The 14,733-nt window shown below is 47.5% G+C and overlaps 1 protein-coding gene across 2 annotated transcripts in view; it reads right to left on the bottom strand.

Moving 5' to 3' along the window:
* The window catches only part of DOCK8 (dedicator of cytokinesis 8), a 458,638-nt gene that overhangs the window by 50,450 nt on the left and 393,455 nt on the right, over positions 1 to 14,733 (bottom strand). For both annotated transcript variants that reach the window (XM_063913931.1, XM_063913933.1), the window contains 2 exons: positions 14,128 to 14,271; positions 12,438 to 12,569 (listed from right to left, as the gene is read on the bottom strand). In XM_063913931.1, coding sequence (XP_063770001.1) covers positions 12,438 to 12,569; positions 14,128 to 14,271 — 276 coding nt within the window. The remainder of the gene's footprint in view (positions 1 to 12,437; positions 12,570 to 14,127; positions 14,272 to 14,733) is intronic.

Raw genomic sequence — 14,733 nt, 5'->3', positions numbered from 1 at the left:
GGATACAGGAGAGGCGTGCGCTGTGCCCTCCGTGTCCCTCCTTCACAAGACAGCGTGGGAGCGGCGGAGGGTAAGTTACCGTATACCTGGCACTGGGGGAGCATATTTGGCACTTGGGGGGGGGGGGGGGGGGGGGCATATGTGGCACTGAGGGGGCATATCTGGCAGTATGAGGGCATATCTGGCACTGTGGGGGGCATATCTGGCACTATGAGGGCATATCTGGCACTGTGGGGGAATATCTGGCAGTATGAGGGCATATCTGGCACTGTGGGGGCATATCTGGCACTATGAGAGCATATCTGGCACTGTGGGAGAATATCTGGCAGTATGAGGGCATATCTGGCACTGTGGGGGCTTATCTGGCACTGTGGGGGAATATCTGGCAGTATGAGGGCATATCTGGCACTGTGGGGGCATATCTGGCACTATGAGGGCATATCTGGCACTGTGGGGGAATATCTGGCAGTATGAGGGCATATCTGGCACTGTGGGGGCATATCTGGCACTATGAGGGCATATCTAGCACTGTGGGGGCATATCTGGCAGTGTGAGGGCATATCAGGCACTGTGGGAGCTTATCTGGCACTATGAGGGCATATCTGGCACTGTGGTGGAATATCTGGCAGTATGAGGGCATATCTGGCACTATGAGGGCATATCTGGCACTGTGGGGGCATATCTGGCAGTGTGAGCGCATATCTGGCACTGTGGGGGCATATCTGGCACTGTGGGGGCATATCTGGCAGTATGAGGGCTGTTTTCAGCTAGAGCTGCATTTCCCACCCTAGGCTTATACTCGAGTCAATAAGTTTTCCCAGGTTTTTGTGGTAAAATTAGGTGCCTCGGCTTATATTCGGGTCGACTTATACTCGAGTATATACGGTATCTGAGATATAACTCGATTTAGTCTATTCGCTAGAATCTTGGCCAATAATTTGATATCAGTGGGTAAAATAGAGATTGGACGGTAAGACTCGACAAATCTAGGTTCTTTGTCTGGTTTAGGGATAACAATAATTAACGCTTAGCTGGGGTACAAAGAAGGCCAGGTGTTTCTTATATAATTCTGATGGGATACCGTCCATACCCGAAGCCTTACCACCAGGAGAAGCTTTAATCACAACTTCAAACTCGTCTGATGCTAAAGGAGCCTCGAGGAGATCACGGCCATCCGCAGACAGACTCGGCAGGTGTATATCATGTATGTAATTAGACATTTCAATTAAGGGACAATCCAATTTAGAACTATAGAGTTGCTGGTAATAATCAACAAATTCTGCTACTATTTGAGGGGGGCGATCTATACTGGCACCATCCGACCTAATAAGTGAAACAACCGTACAGGGGGAGCGATCACCCCGGGCTAAATAAGAACCCGGTCTATCCCCCGTGGCATATAGGACATGCGAAGAGAAGAGGCGCTTATGCTGTGTTTTTTTCCATCAGAGTGTCTTTCTATTCTTTTTGGGCAGACAGCCAGGACATTCGAGAGCTGTCCACTCTGTCCTGCAGATAGGCCAGTTCATAAGCAACAACCCGGGCTTCTAGATCGGTTTCCTTCTTCTTAAAGAAAGATTTCAGATCAGCTACTAGTTTAATCAAAGTCCCTCTCAGAAAGGCCTTAAACGCATCCCATAACAGAGAAATGGTGACAGAGCCCTTATTTAATTCAAAAAATTGCAGCCAGGCAGCCTCCAGTTCGGAACCCGTTCCCAGATGCGTCAACCAGAAGGGATTAAATTTCCAAACCGCTTGACACCGCTGGCAATTTAAATCTAGGTTAAGTGTGAGAGGAGAATGATCCGATATGCCCCTTGTCTCGTATCTAATACCGTGGACCCTGGGTAGCAGCTCCTTAGACAGGAGGGCCATGTCAATACGGGAAAAGGAGGAGTGGGAATGTGAAAAACACGAGTACTGTCTCCGAGAGGGGTACTTCAATCTCCAAGGATCACTCAAACCCAGTTCAGAGACAATATCCGCAAACCGTGTAATCCCTGATTGAGATAGAGAAGGTGCCGCAGACAGCCTGTCCACCGCAGGATCAAGAACATTCCCGGGGACAATGCCATAAAGCTCGCCACCTTTTTAAGTATATTGTGCGAATAAGGGAGTGGGACATAAACCGCCAGGAGAAGCAAGGGAATAGAGTTAATTTTACAATTTAAAAACATAGCGACACCAAGGATCTGTTTGAACATTGGCAAGGGAAAAAGGGACAGTTTTTTTGATAAGAACTGAAACTCCACGTGACGCTGAGGTATGCATGGAATGGAATGGAATGCCCAACCCACCCATGGCTTTTTAAAGGACATAATCTTGCTGCCCATTAAATGGGTTTCCATGAGACAGGTTATATCAGATGCATATTGTTTGATCTGTCTGAGCACAAGGGACCGCTTGATTTTGTCATTGAGCCCCCTCACATTCCAAGTCAGAACATTAATCGTAGCCATGAGACATGGTGAGAGTAATAAAACAGGTCGCCTGCAGACGGTCACGGCCAAGCCACACATATTTAAGCAGAAGCACTCCTGCCCGTATCATAATTATAGCAATATCCGATACACAATGCAACCTGCAGTACAGAAACCACAAACAATACTTAAAAAGAAAAACCCTTCCCCCACCCTGTACACCACCCCGAAACTGTAGAATACCTAGTTCCCGAACTAAACCAAAACAACCCTAACAGAGGGTATACCAACTGTGGCAAACTAGAACATACACACTATACTAACCTCAGTAGCTATAAAAGGGGGAGCTAAGAATTTAATGACGCCAAGGTGGGAGAGACTCCCAGCTAAAGTGTAACCGTTCCCAGAGCTACCGCGGCCCACCATAGTAATAAATGGAAAAAAAACACATGGTGCATACAATCGGCATATAACAAACAGATAAAAAAGCTGAATAAATTGAACGAACAGCAAACTCGGAAGGCTCATGTAACTAGGCAAAATAGTTAACAAAATTAAACAGAATTAAACAGAGCCGAGCGCCCCTGCATCGGCAGTACAGCAGTGGGCGACGTACGGCTACATAGGATACTTGCAGCGGAAGGAACATATTTCCAGAGTTCAGTCGTCAGCAAGAGCTCTCCGAGTCGGGAAATGTCTATCCAACCAGACTGTTGCCTCTCGGGGAGTGGGAAAGAAGTGTGTTTCTCTATTGGCAACCATCCGCAGCTTGGAAGGAAAAAGCATGGCGTAGGCTAAGTTTAGCTCGCGGAGCCTTCATTTGATCAGCACAAATTGGGCCCTGTCCTTCTGTACCCCGATTGCAAAGTCCGGGAATACCGAAATTTGGATTCCGTTCCATTTGAGGGGGCCATTGGTGCGTGCTAATTTCAGGATAGCGTCCCGATAACGGTAATGAAGAAGCTTAGCAATAAATGTTCTAGGAGGCGCTCCAGGGGGTAATGGACGCATAGGGACCCTGTGGGCACTCTCCACCGCAAAGTGTGACGTAAATTCCTCTGCGACGAACGTATCCAACAACCATTCCTCAAGGAACTGTTCGGGGTGAGCTCCCTCTTCCTTTTCAGGCAAGCCAATAAAGCGGACATTATTCCGGCGTAATCGTCCTTCCATATCCGATAATTTTTTGTTCACCTCAGCCATTTGGGATTCGAGGGTGGTAGTGCGCCTTCCAAGCGGTGACACCGTGTCTTCGAGCGTGGAGACGTGGGTATCCACCTCTCCAACTCGCTCCCGCACCCTCTGAAGGTCCTGATGTATAATAGACAAATCCACCTGTACTTGGCCAATCTTGTCCGCAAGTCTAGCCGTCACTGCCTGAACTAGTAGAAGGAGACGGCAGCGAGGAGGCAGGCCGCGAATCGTCCCTTGGCTGTTGCTGAGCAGGGGGGTTCCTGGAAAACTTCTCCAATTTAGCCGCAGCCGAAGCCGCAGAATTGTGATGATGTTTAGCCATTATAGACGGCAGCAATTAGACAGTAGGGGGAAATCTGCAGAGGATTGACCAGTAAGAGGGAGGGAGGTAGTAGAGAGTGCAGGATATGCAATAGGAATCCATAGATAATCCCAATAGGACTTCTACATCCAAAGTTATCCGTATGAAATTCCCAGACAGCCGAACGTGCGATGAAATAGCTGAGGGTAACAGGTCACAGGGGAGACTGGGCTGCACTGACCCCCAGATAATACCAAGCTGTGAACAGGAAATAGCCAGAGCTCACCAGCTGCTATATATGCACAGGCAGCCACATATAACCAGAAAATAATTGAGCCCACTGCAGTGGTCTCCTCTGCAGCATGGAGGAGCACAATTATAGTGGGTAACTTGGTCCCAATATCACAGGGACACCTGACAGTCAGGGCACTCAGCAGGAGGGGAGGGGAAGGGAGAGGGAGCCGAATATGCGCGCCCAACAGCGGCGGGAGGAGCACGTGACACGGCCGTCCCCTGGTCTCCCAAGCAGCCGCGGTAGAAGAAGCCAGTGGGCGGGTGGAAGCCCGTCGCTATTATGCAGGGTGAAGCGGCGGTGACAGCTCCAGAGAGGCAGCGGGGAGGCCCAGAAAGAGGGATCCGGCAGGATGCACAGCACAGCGGTAAGCGGGAGCAGAGCGGCGGCCCACGTGATGCGGCTTCCTCCGGGCCTCACGATAATCACTGCACGCAGCGGGCGACAGGAGACGGATCAGCTCAAAAACAGGCACCAGGAAGCAGCATCATAAAAGCCTGGTGTAGACTGACTTGTAGCCCCAGGGGGGTCTCAGGATGGGTTCTGGATTGAAAGTCGACAGTAACTAGGTTGACAATGTCTAGGTCGACCACTATTGGTCGACAGTAACTAGGTCGACAGGGTGTCTAGGTCGACAGGGTCTTTTGGTCGACAGGTCAAAAGGTCGACATGAATTTTTCACAATATTTTTCTTTTTTTGAACCTTTTCATACTTAACGATCCACGTGGACTACGATTGGAATGGTAATCTGTGCCGAGCGAAGCGGTAGCGGAGCGAAGGCACCATGCCCGAAGCATGGCGAGCGAAGCGAGCCATGCGAGGGGACGCAGTGCACTAATTGGGGTTCCCGGTCACTCTACGAAGAAAACGACACCAAAATAACATTAAAAACTCATGTCGACCTTTTGACCTGTCGACCTAGAACATGTCGACCTAAAGACCCTGTCTACCTAGACACCCTGTCAACCTAGTTACTGTCGACCAATAGTGGTCGACCTAGACATTGTCGACCTAGTTACTGTCGACTTTCAATACCACACCCTCTCAGGATATATTTAAGCGGATTATGAAGCTGGAGTGCTACACAACCTGTGTGCTACTCCATGCCCGTCGTAGCCACGCCCCCTTCACACAGTATTTATTTATTTATTTATTTGTGTAAGTCTAGAAAACATTCCATGACTTCCTGTGGTATGAAGCACCTACCTGGTATATTTCCTATACGTTTTAGTGTTTTGCTATATAGAAGAGGCCGGCTACCTCTTCACCAGGTGGCTGCTGACCTGCAGGTTTTTATTCACACCCGCTTACACAGCACCAACAAACCTTACAATCTTTTTTTAATAATTTAAATAAATCCACCTCCCATCCCAGGCAATCCCACAACCCGTACCAAAAGATGACCCTCCCCCCATTACTCCCTCCAACATAGCCCCGCCTAAATATATAACAGCAGAACGCAGCGGAGCGTGGGGCAGGGGAACTGATCATCAGTCCCCTCTGCTGCAGCTGATCTCTGCACATGCTGAGATCAGCATAGTTGTGCTGGGGGGATGTCCCCCTCCTCGCACTTCTAGTTTAGGCGCACACTCCCCAGTGTGTCGCTCGCACGGCTTTCTGGGCTTTGATTTTGGGAGTGATGTTGGCGGTTACAGACAGCAACATCACTCCCAAGCGGCCGCAGCATCAGGAGGAAATCTGTCCTGCACTTGCACAGAATAGATTTCTCCCATAACAGCAGGGGGAAGAAGCGGAGAGTGCTGGATGTATGGGTTACGACCTGGTCAGGTAACGTGCTTCTGGCTGTGGTCGTATACCATATGTTTTGATGCTAAGCAAGTGATTGAAGTGGCATAAACACGAAAAAATAGGAATTTAATACCTACCGGTAATTCCTTTTCTCGTAGTCCGTAGTGGATACTGGGGGATAGTATATTACCATGGGGTATAGATCGGGTCCATTGGAGCCTGGCTCTTTAAATAATTGATAGTGTGTGCTGGCTCCTCCCCTTTATGCCCCTCCTAGCAGACTCAATCTAGGAAACTGTGCCCGAGGAGATGAGAGAAGTATATAAACACATAGGGGCTAATTCAGTAAGGATAGCAAATTCTGCTAATCAGCAGAATTTGCTATCCTTAGGATCGCATGCTGGGGGCCGCCCATCCCTTGATGAAGCAGAAATTGCGATCGCCTCGCAATTTCTGCTTCATTGTAAAAAATCTTGATGCCCCCTGCTGGCGCAGCTTAGCTGCGGCTGCAGGAGACACGGCGTCATCTTACCCATCGTGGCGGCTGAATGTGACATCACGCAGCCGCCGCGATCACGCCCCTGACATGCCCCCATTCACGCCGCACCACCCACCGCTCGCGTAGCTCTGCCCCTGCAACGCTCCATCTCTTTCTTGAAAAAGGAGCGTTGTCGCCCCCCCCCCCTTCCGCGGCCGCCTCTACCTGATTGACAGGCAGAGACGAACGCATTTTCTGCGGGTTCCCCTGCAGTAAATGCGGGTGCATGCGCAGGACGGGCACTGTGCATGCGCCTGCATCTTTTCAGCAAAAATTCTGGTTGCGATCCAACCTGAATTAGCCCCATAACGCAGTGAGGTAACCAACACACAATAATAATAAAGATAGCAGAGCTAATCACAGAGAGGAAAGCCACGTTAACCATAACAAGGATAGCAACGCTAACCAAACATGGAACAGGGAAAGCAACAGCAAACCCAACCAAGAACACTTACAACTAGGTAAGCAGGAAGCGAAGCACTGAGGCGGGCACCCAGTATCCACTACGGACTACGAGAAAAGGAATTACCGGTAGGTATTAAATTCCTATTTTCTCTAACGTCCTAATGGATACTGGGGAATAGTATATTACCATAGGGATGTCCCAAAGCTCCCAGAACAGGTGGGAGAGTGCTGAGACTCCTGCAAAACCGCCTGACCAAACTGAAGGTCATCCATGGCCAAGGTGTCAAACCTGTAAAATTTTACGAACGTGTTAGAATCAGACCAAGTAGGTGCCCGGCACAACTGTAAGACCGAGACACTCCGGGCAACCGCCCAGGATAAACCCGCCGACCTTGTAGAGTGGGCCTGAACAGAACTCGGCAGCGGTAGAGCTGCAGAAGTAGAAGATTGTTGAACAGTCAACCTGAGCCACTTAGCAATGGACTGCTTAGAGGCAGGGCGACCAATCTTATGAGCATCATAAAGGACAAAAAGCGAATCAGACTTCCTGTGACGAGCAGTCCTTTTGATGTATACCTTCAAAGTCCTAGCCACATCCATGGACTTTGGAGCAATGGAAGAGTCGGATAACACCGGAACCACAATTGGTCGATTCGCATGAAAGGCTGACAACCTTCGGCAAAGAGTGCGGGCGAGTACTGAGCTCCGCCCTATTCTCATGAAATATCAAGTATGGGCTCTCATATGATAAGGCCCCCAATTCCAAAACACGTCTTGCAGAGGTCAAGGTCAGCAACAGTACAGTCTTCCACGTTAGATATTTCAAGTCTACCCTATGCAAGGGTTCAAACCAGTCCTACTGGAGAAATGTCAATGCCACATTGAGATCCCACGGAGCCATGGGAGGGACAAAGGGAGGTTGAATGCGCATAACCCCCTTTAGAAAGGTCTGTACTTGAGGATGTACCGCCAGCTGTTTCCGGAAGAAGATAGAGAGAGCCGAAATCTGAACTTTGATAGAGCCTAATCATAGGCCCTTATCAACGCCAGCTAGCAGGAACAGTAGAAAACGGCCCAGACGAAACTCCACAGGCGAATATTTTCTATTCTCGCACTAAGAAACATATTGTATTCCAATGCAGTGGTAGTGTTTGGACGTAACCACCTTACGCGCCTGGATCATAGTTGAAACAACCCGGGATGGAAGACCCTTTCTGGTTAGAATCTCCCTCTCAACTTCCAAGCCGTCAAACGTAAACGCTATAAGTCTGGATAGACAAACGTTCCTTGTTGAAGAAAGTCCTTGAGAAGCGGCAGAGGCCAGGGCTTCTCCAGAGACAAGGTCAAGAGGTCCGCATACCAGGCCCATACCGCTATCGCCTGCGGGTCCCTCGTCCTGGAACAGTAACGACAGAGCTTCTTGTTAGACGAGACGCCATCAGGTCTACTTGAGGACAGCCCCACCAGTGAACAAGTTGAAACACCTGAGGGTGAAGGCCCCATTCCCCCGGATCGAGGTCGTGCCTGCTTGTGAAGTCTGCTTCCCAGTTGTCCACTCCCGGAATGTTAATGGCTGAGATGGCCCTTGCGTTGGCTTTCACCCAGTGGAGTATTTTTGACACCTCTCGCATGGCAGCCCTGCTTCTTGTTCCTCCCTGTCGGGTGATGTATGCTACTGCCGTGGCATTGTCCGACTGTACCTGGATGGCCTCATTCCGAAGGAGGTACGAGGCCTGTCTGTGAACATTGTAAATTGCTCTGAGTTCCAGGATGTTGATCGGAAGAGTAGATTCCTGAGAGGACCAGGTCTCCTGGAACTGCGTCCCCTGGGTCACAGCCCCCCAACCCAGGAGGCTGGCATCCGTTGTTAGCAGAGTCCAATACTGGGTATTGAAACTCCAACCCTCCACAAGATGGGAGACCTGTAGCCACCAAAGTCGGGAGATCCGTGCTTTCGGTGACAGGGTTACCTACTGATGCATGTGCAGGTGAGATCCCGACCATTTGTCCAACAGATCCAGTTGAAATAGTCGTGCATGGAACCTGCCGTATTGTATTGCCTCGTAAGAGGCCACCATTTTGCCCAGCAAGCGAATGCAAAGATGAATTGAGATCCTGCGCGGTTCTACTACCGAACGGACCATAGTCTGAATAGCAAGGCCTTTTAAGACACCGTATCCAGGATCATTCCCCAGGAACTGAATTCTCTGAGACGGTTCCAGGCGAAATTTCTGGAAATGGAGGATCCATCTGTGGTCCGCAAGCAGACGAGTAGTCAAGCTGATGCTGTGCAGCAGCTGTTCCTGAGACACCGGGTTTATTAGGAAATCGTCCAGGTACGGGATTATGTTGACACCCATGATGTGTAATTGCCACATAATCTCTGCCATGACTTTTGTGAACACCCTAGGTTCTGTGGAGAGACCAAAGGGTAAGGCCTGAAACTGGAAATGTTGGTCCAGTACAGCGAACCGAAGGAACGCTTGGTGAGGGGGCCATATTTGGATATGCAGGTATGCATCCTTGATAACTAGGGATACCAGAAAACTTCCCCTCCTCCAGACTTGTTATCACTGCCCTCAGTGATTCCATCTTGAATTTGAACACTCGAAGGTAAGGTTTCATTGATTTTAGATTTAAGATCGGCCGTACAGAGTCGTCCGGCTTCGGGACCACAAAGAGACTTGAGTAAAACCCCTTTGTGTGCAGCGGAGGAGTTACTGGAACAGTAACTCCTGTAGAAAGCAGTTTTTGAACTGCCTCCTGCAAGGAAACTCTTGCTAGAGGTGAAGCTGGTAAGCCTGACCTGAAGAATCTGAGAGTAGGGAGTTCCTGGAATTCCAGACGGTATACTTGGGATATGAGGTCCCTCACCCAAGGATTCTGGCAGGACTCTGCCCATATGTGGGCGAAGTGTTGAAGGCGAGCACCTACCTGAGTGTCGACTTGCTGCTGGGGCCAACCTTCACGCGGAGGGCTTCATGGAAAAGGATCCTGAGGTCTGGTCCGAAGTTCCAGCAGCAGCTGGTTTATGGGACTTACCTCGTGTTGCAGCATTGGAGGCACCTCTGGCTTTGCTTCTGAACCTGGCTACCCGAAAGCACTGCAGAGACGGCCCAGGATAGGGACATCTAGCAGGTAGTGCAGCAGACGGCAGATATGTAGATATACCCGCTGTCGCATGAGATATTCCTTGTTCAGTTCTTCCCCGAACAAGGCATCACCTATAAAAGGAAGGTTCTCCACACCCTTATAGAATCAGCATCTGCTGACAATTGTCGCAGCCACAGGGCTCTACGAGTCGATACTGCCATAGCAGTGGTACGGCCGTTAATGATACTTAGTTCTTTATCAGCCTCACTCATAAAGTTTGCAGCATCTTGGATATGTTGCAGTAATGAGACTATCTCATCCTGAGGTAGTGTATACAACTTTTTTATAATAATATCAGAACATTTTAGCATGGCTTCTAGAAATCCAGCCGCAAACTAGGGTAGGGCATTGGGCTACGCCCGCTGTAATATAAAATCGACTTGAGTGTGGTCTCAATTTTGCGATCAGCTGGGTCTTAGAGAGAGCGAGACAGCCCCAGGTACAGGTAGTATAATTTTACATAACAGCCTGGACACAGACGTATCAACTGTTGGTGGGTTTTCCGCAACTTTCCTATCCACATTTGGGAAGGGAAAAGAATTTAGTACCCATTTAAGAATACTTTTTTGTCAGGATTTATCCCTGCATATTTAGAAAGGGAATCCAATTCCATTGAAACAGGGAAGATTGCAGAGGACCTTGGTTTCGTATTAAAAACAATTCCTCTGTTGTTCTGTTTCCCTATCAGGGATGTTGAGGACCTTCTTAAGATCATAAAACAGGGCCACAATACCCGGGGACAGGGAATTATCCTTGTCCCCCTATAATTCCCTCACGTCTAACTCTGGTAATTCACTATAAGAGTAAGACTGTAAAACTGTGGTATAGTGTGTTTATGAGAGACCACCAGAGGGGGCTGAGGAGACAGTCTTCAGCAACAGTAATCATGCAAGTGTGCTTCAGAGTTTGCCTTTCTCATAATGTATTGCAGTAATAATTTATTTAAATGAATCCAACCACACGGGTTCCTGCAATTTACTAGCCTGTAGAGCATTGGGTACACAATAGAGACCCTTGTGAGGAAGGTGTAACCTAGCCTTACATGTATATACAGACTTATTTTCAGACATGCTTTATTAGAAACCACAGAGTTAATGAGAAAACACAGTGCAGCGTTAGTGAGACAGCAACCTTATCTCAGACAACCCTGAATGGAGTGACACAGAGAGGATTGGGACCAGCACACAATACCCCAGAACGGAGCAGCGCTCCGCTGGGTATATATACATATAAATATTTTCCTCACAGCAGTATAACCGCTTTCTATATGTTCCCCCCTTCACTAAAATCCCCTGGATTGATTCAGTGGGTCTGTAGAGGAGCCTGTACACAGCAGCAAGAAATGGCGCCTTTTGGCTTCTGGCCCCACTCTCCGTGAAGCCCCACCCCCTCAACGGCGCGCGGCCCCTCTCGTATTTTTATACTGGCTTTTACTCCAAATATTGTAAAAAAAGAGAGTGTAACCCTTTTTACATATGTTGCCAGTGTTGGGTACACAGCGGGCACCGCAGCCCGTAGCCGGGTGACCGCTGCCCCTTCATGCCGTAATTTTCACCAGGGACCTGCTGACCGGGACCCCAGAGTCTGTACTCACCGCAACGCGTCTGCTTCGGCATCTGTTAAGGGGTGGCGGCATGCTGCCGGTGTGGGCTCACAACCTGGGGATGTGAGAAACAGCGCCTCAGGAACTCAGTGTCTTGTCAGCTGGGTTTACGAACCATTAACTCTTAGGAAGTTGGTTCAGTCCCCCCCAATAAGTCCCATGACGCAGGCAGACTGGTTGCCAACCAGTGTGCCTGAAAAAAATAAACTAAAATAAATTTCTGAAGAAAACTCTCTCGAGAGCAAACAGAATGCACCCGGCTCCTTGGGCACATTTTCTAAACTGAGTCTGCTAGGAAGGGCAAAGAGGGGAGGAGCCAGCACACACTATCAATTTCTTAAAGTGCCAGGCTCCAATGGACCCGATCTATACCCCATGGTAATATACTATTCCCCAGTATCCACTAGGACGTTAGAGTAATGTCTATCTTTTCAGCATCCTCAATCTCTCTCAGCCATCGGGCACTTAAAAATATGACTATGATTTATTTTCACATCTCTGCACCAGTTGCTATACTACTGACCATTCTGATAACTGATATTGAAAATGTAATGATATGCACATATCAGTTCATCCATAGCTATATAACCTGATTCCAAAGAGTTCTGTCATCGTTCCTATTGTCTGCGGAAATGAGAAGCTTTGACCATGGCATCCCATGCTTTGAATAATGACAGAAATGTATAAAGTCCTTCATTAAGATGTAACTGGTTTTGAGCATCCTTCCTCCCCTGCCCTGACATACACACTATACAGACCACTATGACGAGGAATCAGGTACCTTGGTTATTATGCAGCCATATGCCTTCTGCAATTTATCATGGGTGGACGCGAGCTTACGGAAGTCTCTGTGAGCTTCCAGAACAGGAATGACAATTTTGTAGACTTCGTTTACAGTTTCATAGAATCCTGCCTGTAACAGATAATTAGAACATGTAAAAACAACAATACTAGTTACTATATTTGCTACCAATTATTACATTTGCAAATGTTTACTTTTTTTTTAAATTACGTGTGAACACTGAATGGTACTAGGGGCCAGTTTCAGAGTTGTACGCTATGCCGATGTTTTCAAAACTGAGCGATTTTCGGCAGACTGCGCATGTGCAGTGATCGCACTGCGCATGCGTAAAGGTGCCTTTGCGAGTCCGCTCACAGTGAGGATTCCATTGCAGAGTGATTGACAAGAAGTGAACGTTTAGGGGAGGTAACGGGGAGTGGAGGAAAAACGCAGGCATATCATAGCCGTTTTCGGGCATGTATATGCTGTAAGCTGCAATCATGTACGCAGAGAAACATGGAGTCTGCGTTGCTTCTGCTGCATCCAGTCTACGTAGCCATAGACCTATTTGAGCAGTCAATGTTCCCCATTATTGCGTACAGGCTGTGAATGTGTACACAGTAGCCAATGGCTTTGGGATTACTCCGGTGGGCGTCTATTTCCATTTCTGGGTGGCAACTTCACTTCCGTAACCTAGAAAATCGCAATTGCAATGACGTACCACTCTGAATCAGGGCCTGTGTTAACGTCTGTGTGAAACAAAAATGTGTACTGTGGCTGTGCTCATGATACTGTTGTGCACAAGAACAGACTGTATGATGGGTAACTGGGTGTTGTGACGAAATATGAATAGTTTAAAGCTTCCTCTGTGCACTGTTTTGTGTAAACAAGGGAAACAATTCTGGAAGATTATAAACCTGCAGAGCTTTCACATAGAACAGATGAGTAACTAGGCTTAATACATCACAGTTATGATTTACACAAATGTGCACTGACGGGCATAAAAGAAAATGCCTGCTAGTCTTCTGGTGCTTATACAGGGGAATTGAGACTTGTGGGGTTCCTGTGCGAAATACAAATCCACTTGCGGGTATCCCTAGTGAAAACCAGGACCCTGTCAGACTCTGCACAAGTGGCTGAACCTCGCCAAGCCAGTAGTGATGACAAAGAATCCTAAAACTCATAGTGACACCGTGCACTGTTAACAAAGAGAGAGTTCCAGCTAGTATTAAATAATAGGCGTGTCGTGGCATGTAAAACTGGGAGAAGGCACTGTAGAACAGTGGTTAGTATTGTAGTTCCAGGCCTTTGAGTTTAATTACTGACACAGGGTGAAATTTGCATGGATAAAATATTTTGTCCCATAACTTACATGGGGACTTTTTTTTATCCTTTTACATTAAGTGTCTGTGGTAGAGACATTAGATTGTTAGCTCTGCTGGGGTAGAGACTGGTTTTCAGGAAATCAATTCTGTGGTACTACTATGCTGTGATATACACTATGTTAGCATTAAATAAAGACAAAGATAAATACATACAAGGATATTTCAAAAAATAATGATAGGTTAGAGATCTACAAATCCAAAAATGTACAAAAAGCTACAACTGTATTATAGGTCAACTGTATCTTATTTAACTGTGAATTACAGTATAGACATTCTCATTCTGATCACACATGTAGAAGACTTACTTGACTGAAGAGCTCTGCAGCCTGTTCTAGTAGCCCAACAAGTCCATTTTCTGAGAAATATCTTCCAGAACACACTCCATCTTCATCTGGGGTCAGTATATCATCAGACACTGCTGACTCTTCGATCACATTTGAGGAAATGTTCTGGAAACATCCATAGGATAGATTTTAGATATTTTCCCCCCAAATGGAAATAGACATACCAATGGAATGCAAACAGCCTTAATTTCTCCAGCATTTTATAAAATAGTTTCTAGGGAATTATGTAAAATAATTTTACTTTTAAAATGGATTTGTTATCTGCAGCCTATCCCCTTGGTAATAATTAGTGATATCTCTGAGACCATGTCTGACATCTGTTCATGAAGTACTGGTCCCTAGTGAATTGATAGACAGCACTTTCATGAGTATTAGTACAACAAACCCAATGAAAGTAGTAGGTGCAGCATATTTGACATAATGAAGTACATGATCTTTTTTGCTGATCATGTAAAAAGGGGATTTTTGGGTACTTACAGCTAAAAAAATAATTCTGATTTATGCTGGTGGACACTGGACATGCAGTTGCGATGAGGTCCACAGGAGCTGGCACTTAACTAAATGTGT

This window comes from Pseudophryne corroboree, chromosome 1 (assembly GCF_028390025.1).
Source record: "Pseudophryne corroboree isolate aPseCor3 chromosome 1, aPseCor3.hap2, whole genome shotgun sequence".
NCBI lineage: Eukaryota > Metazoa > Chordata > Amphibia > Anura > Myobatrachidae > Pseudophryne > Pseudophryne corroboree.
This window is presented reverse-complemented; position numbering and strand designations above follow the sequence as displayed.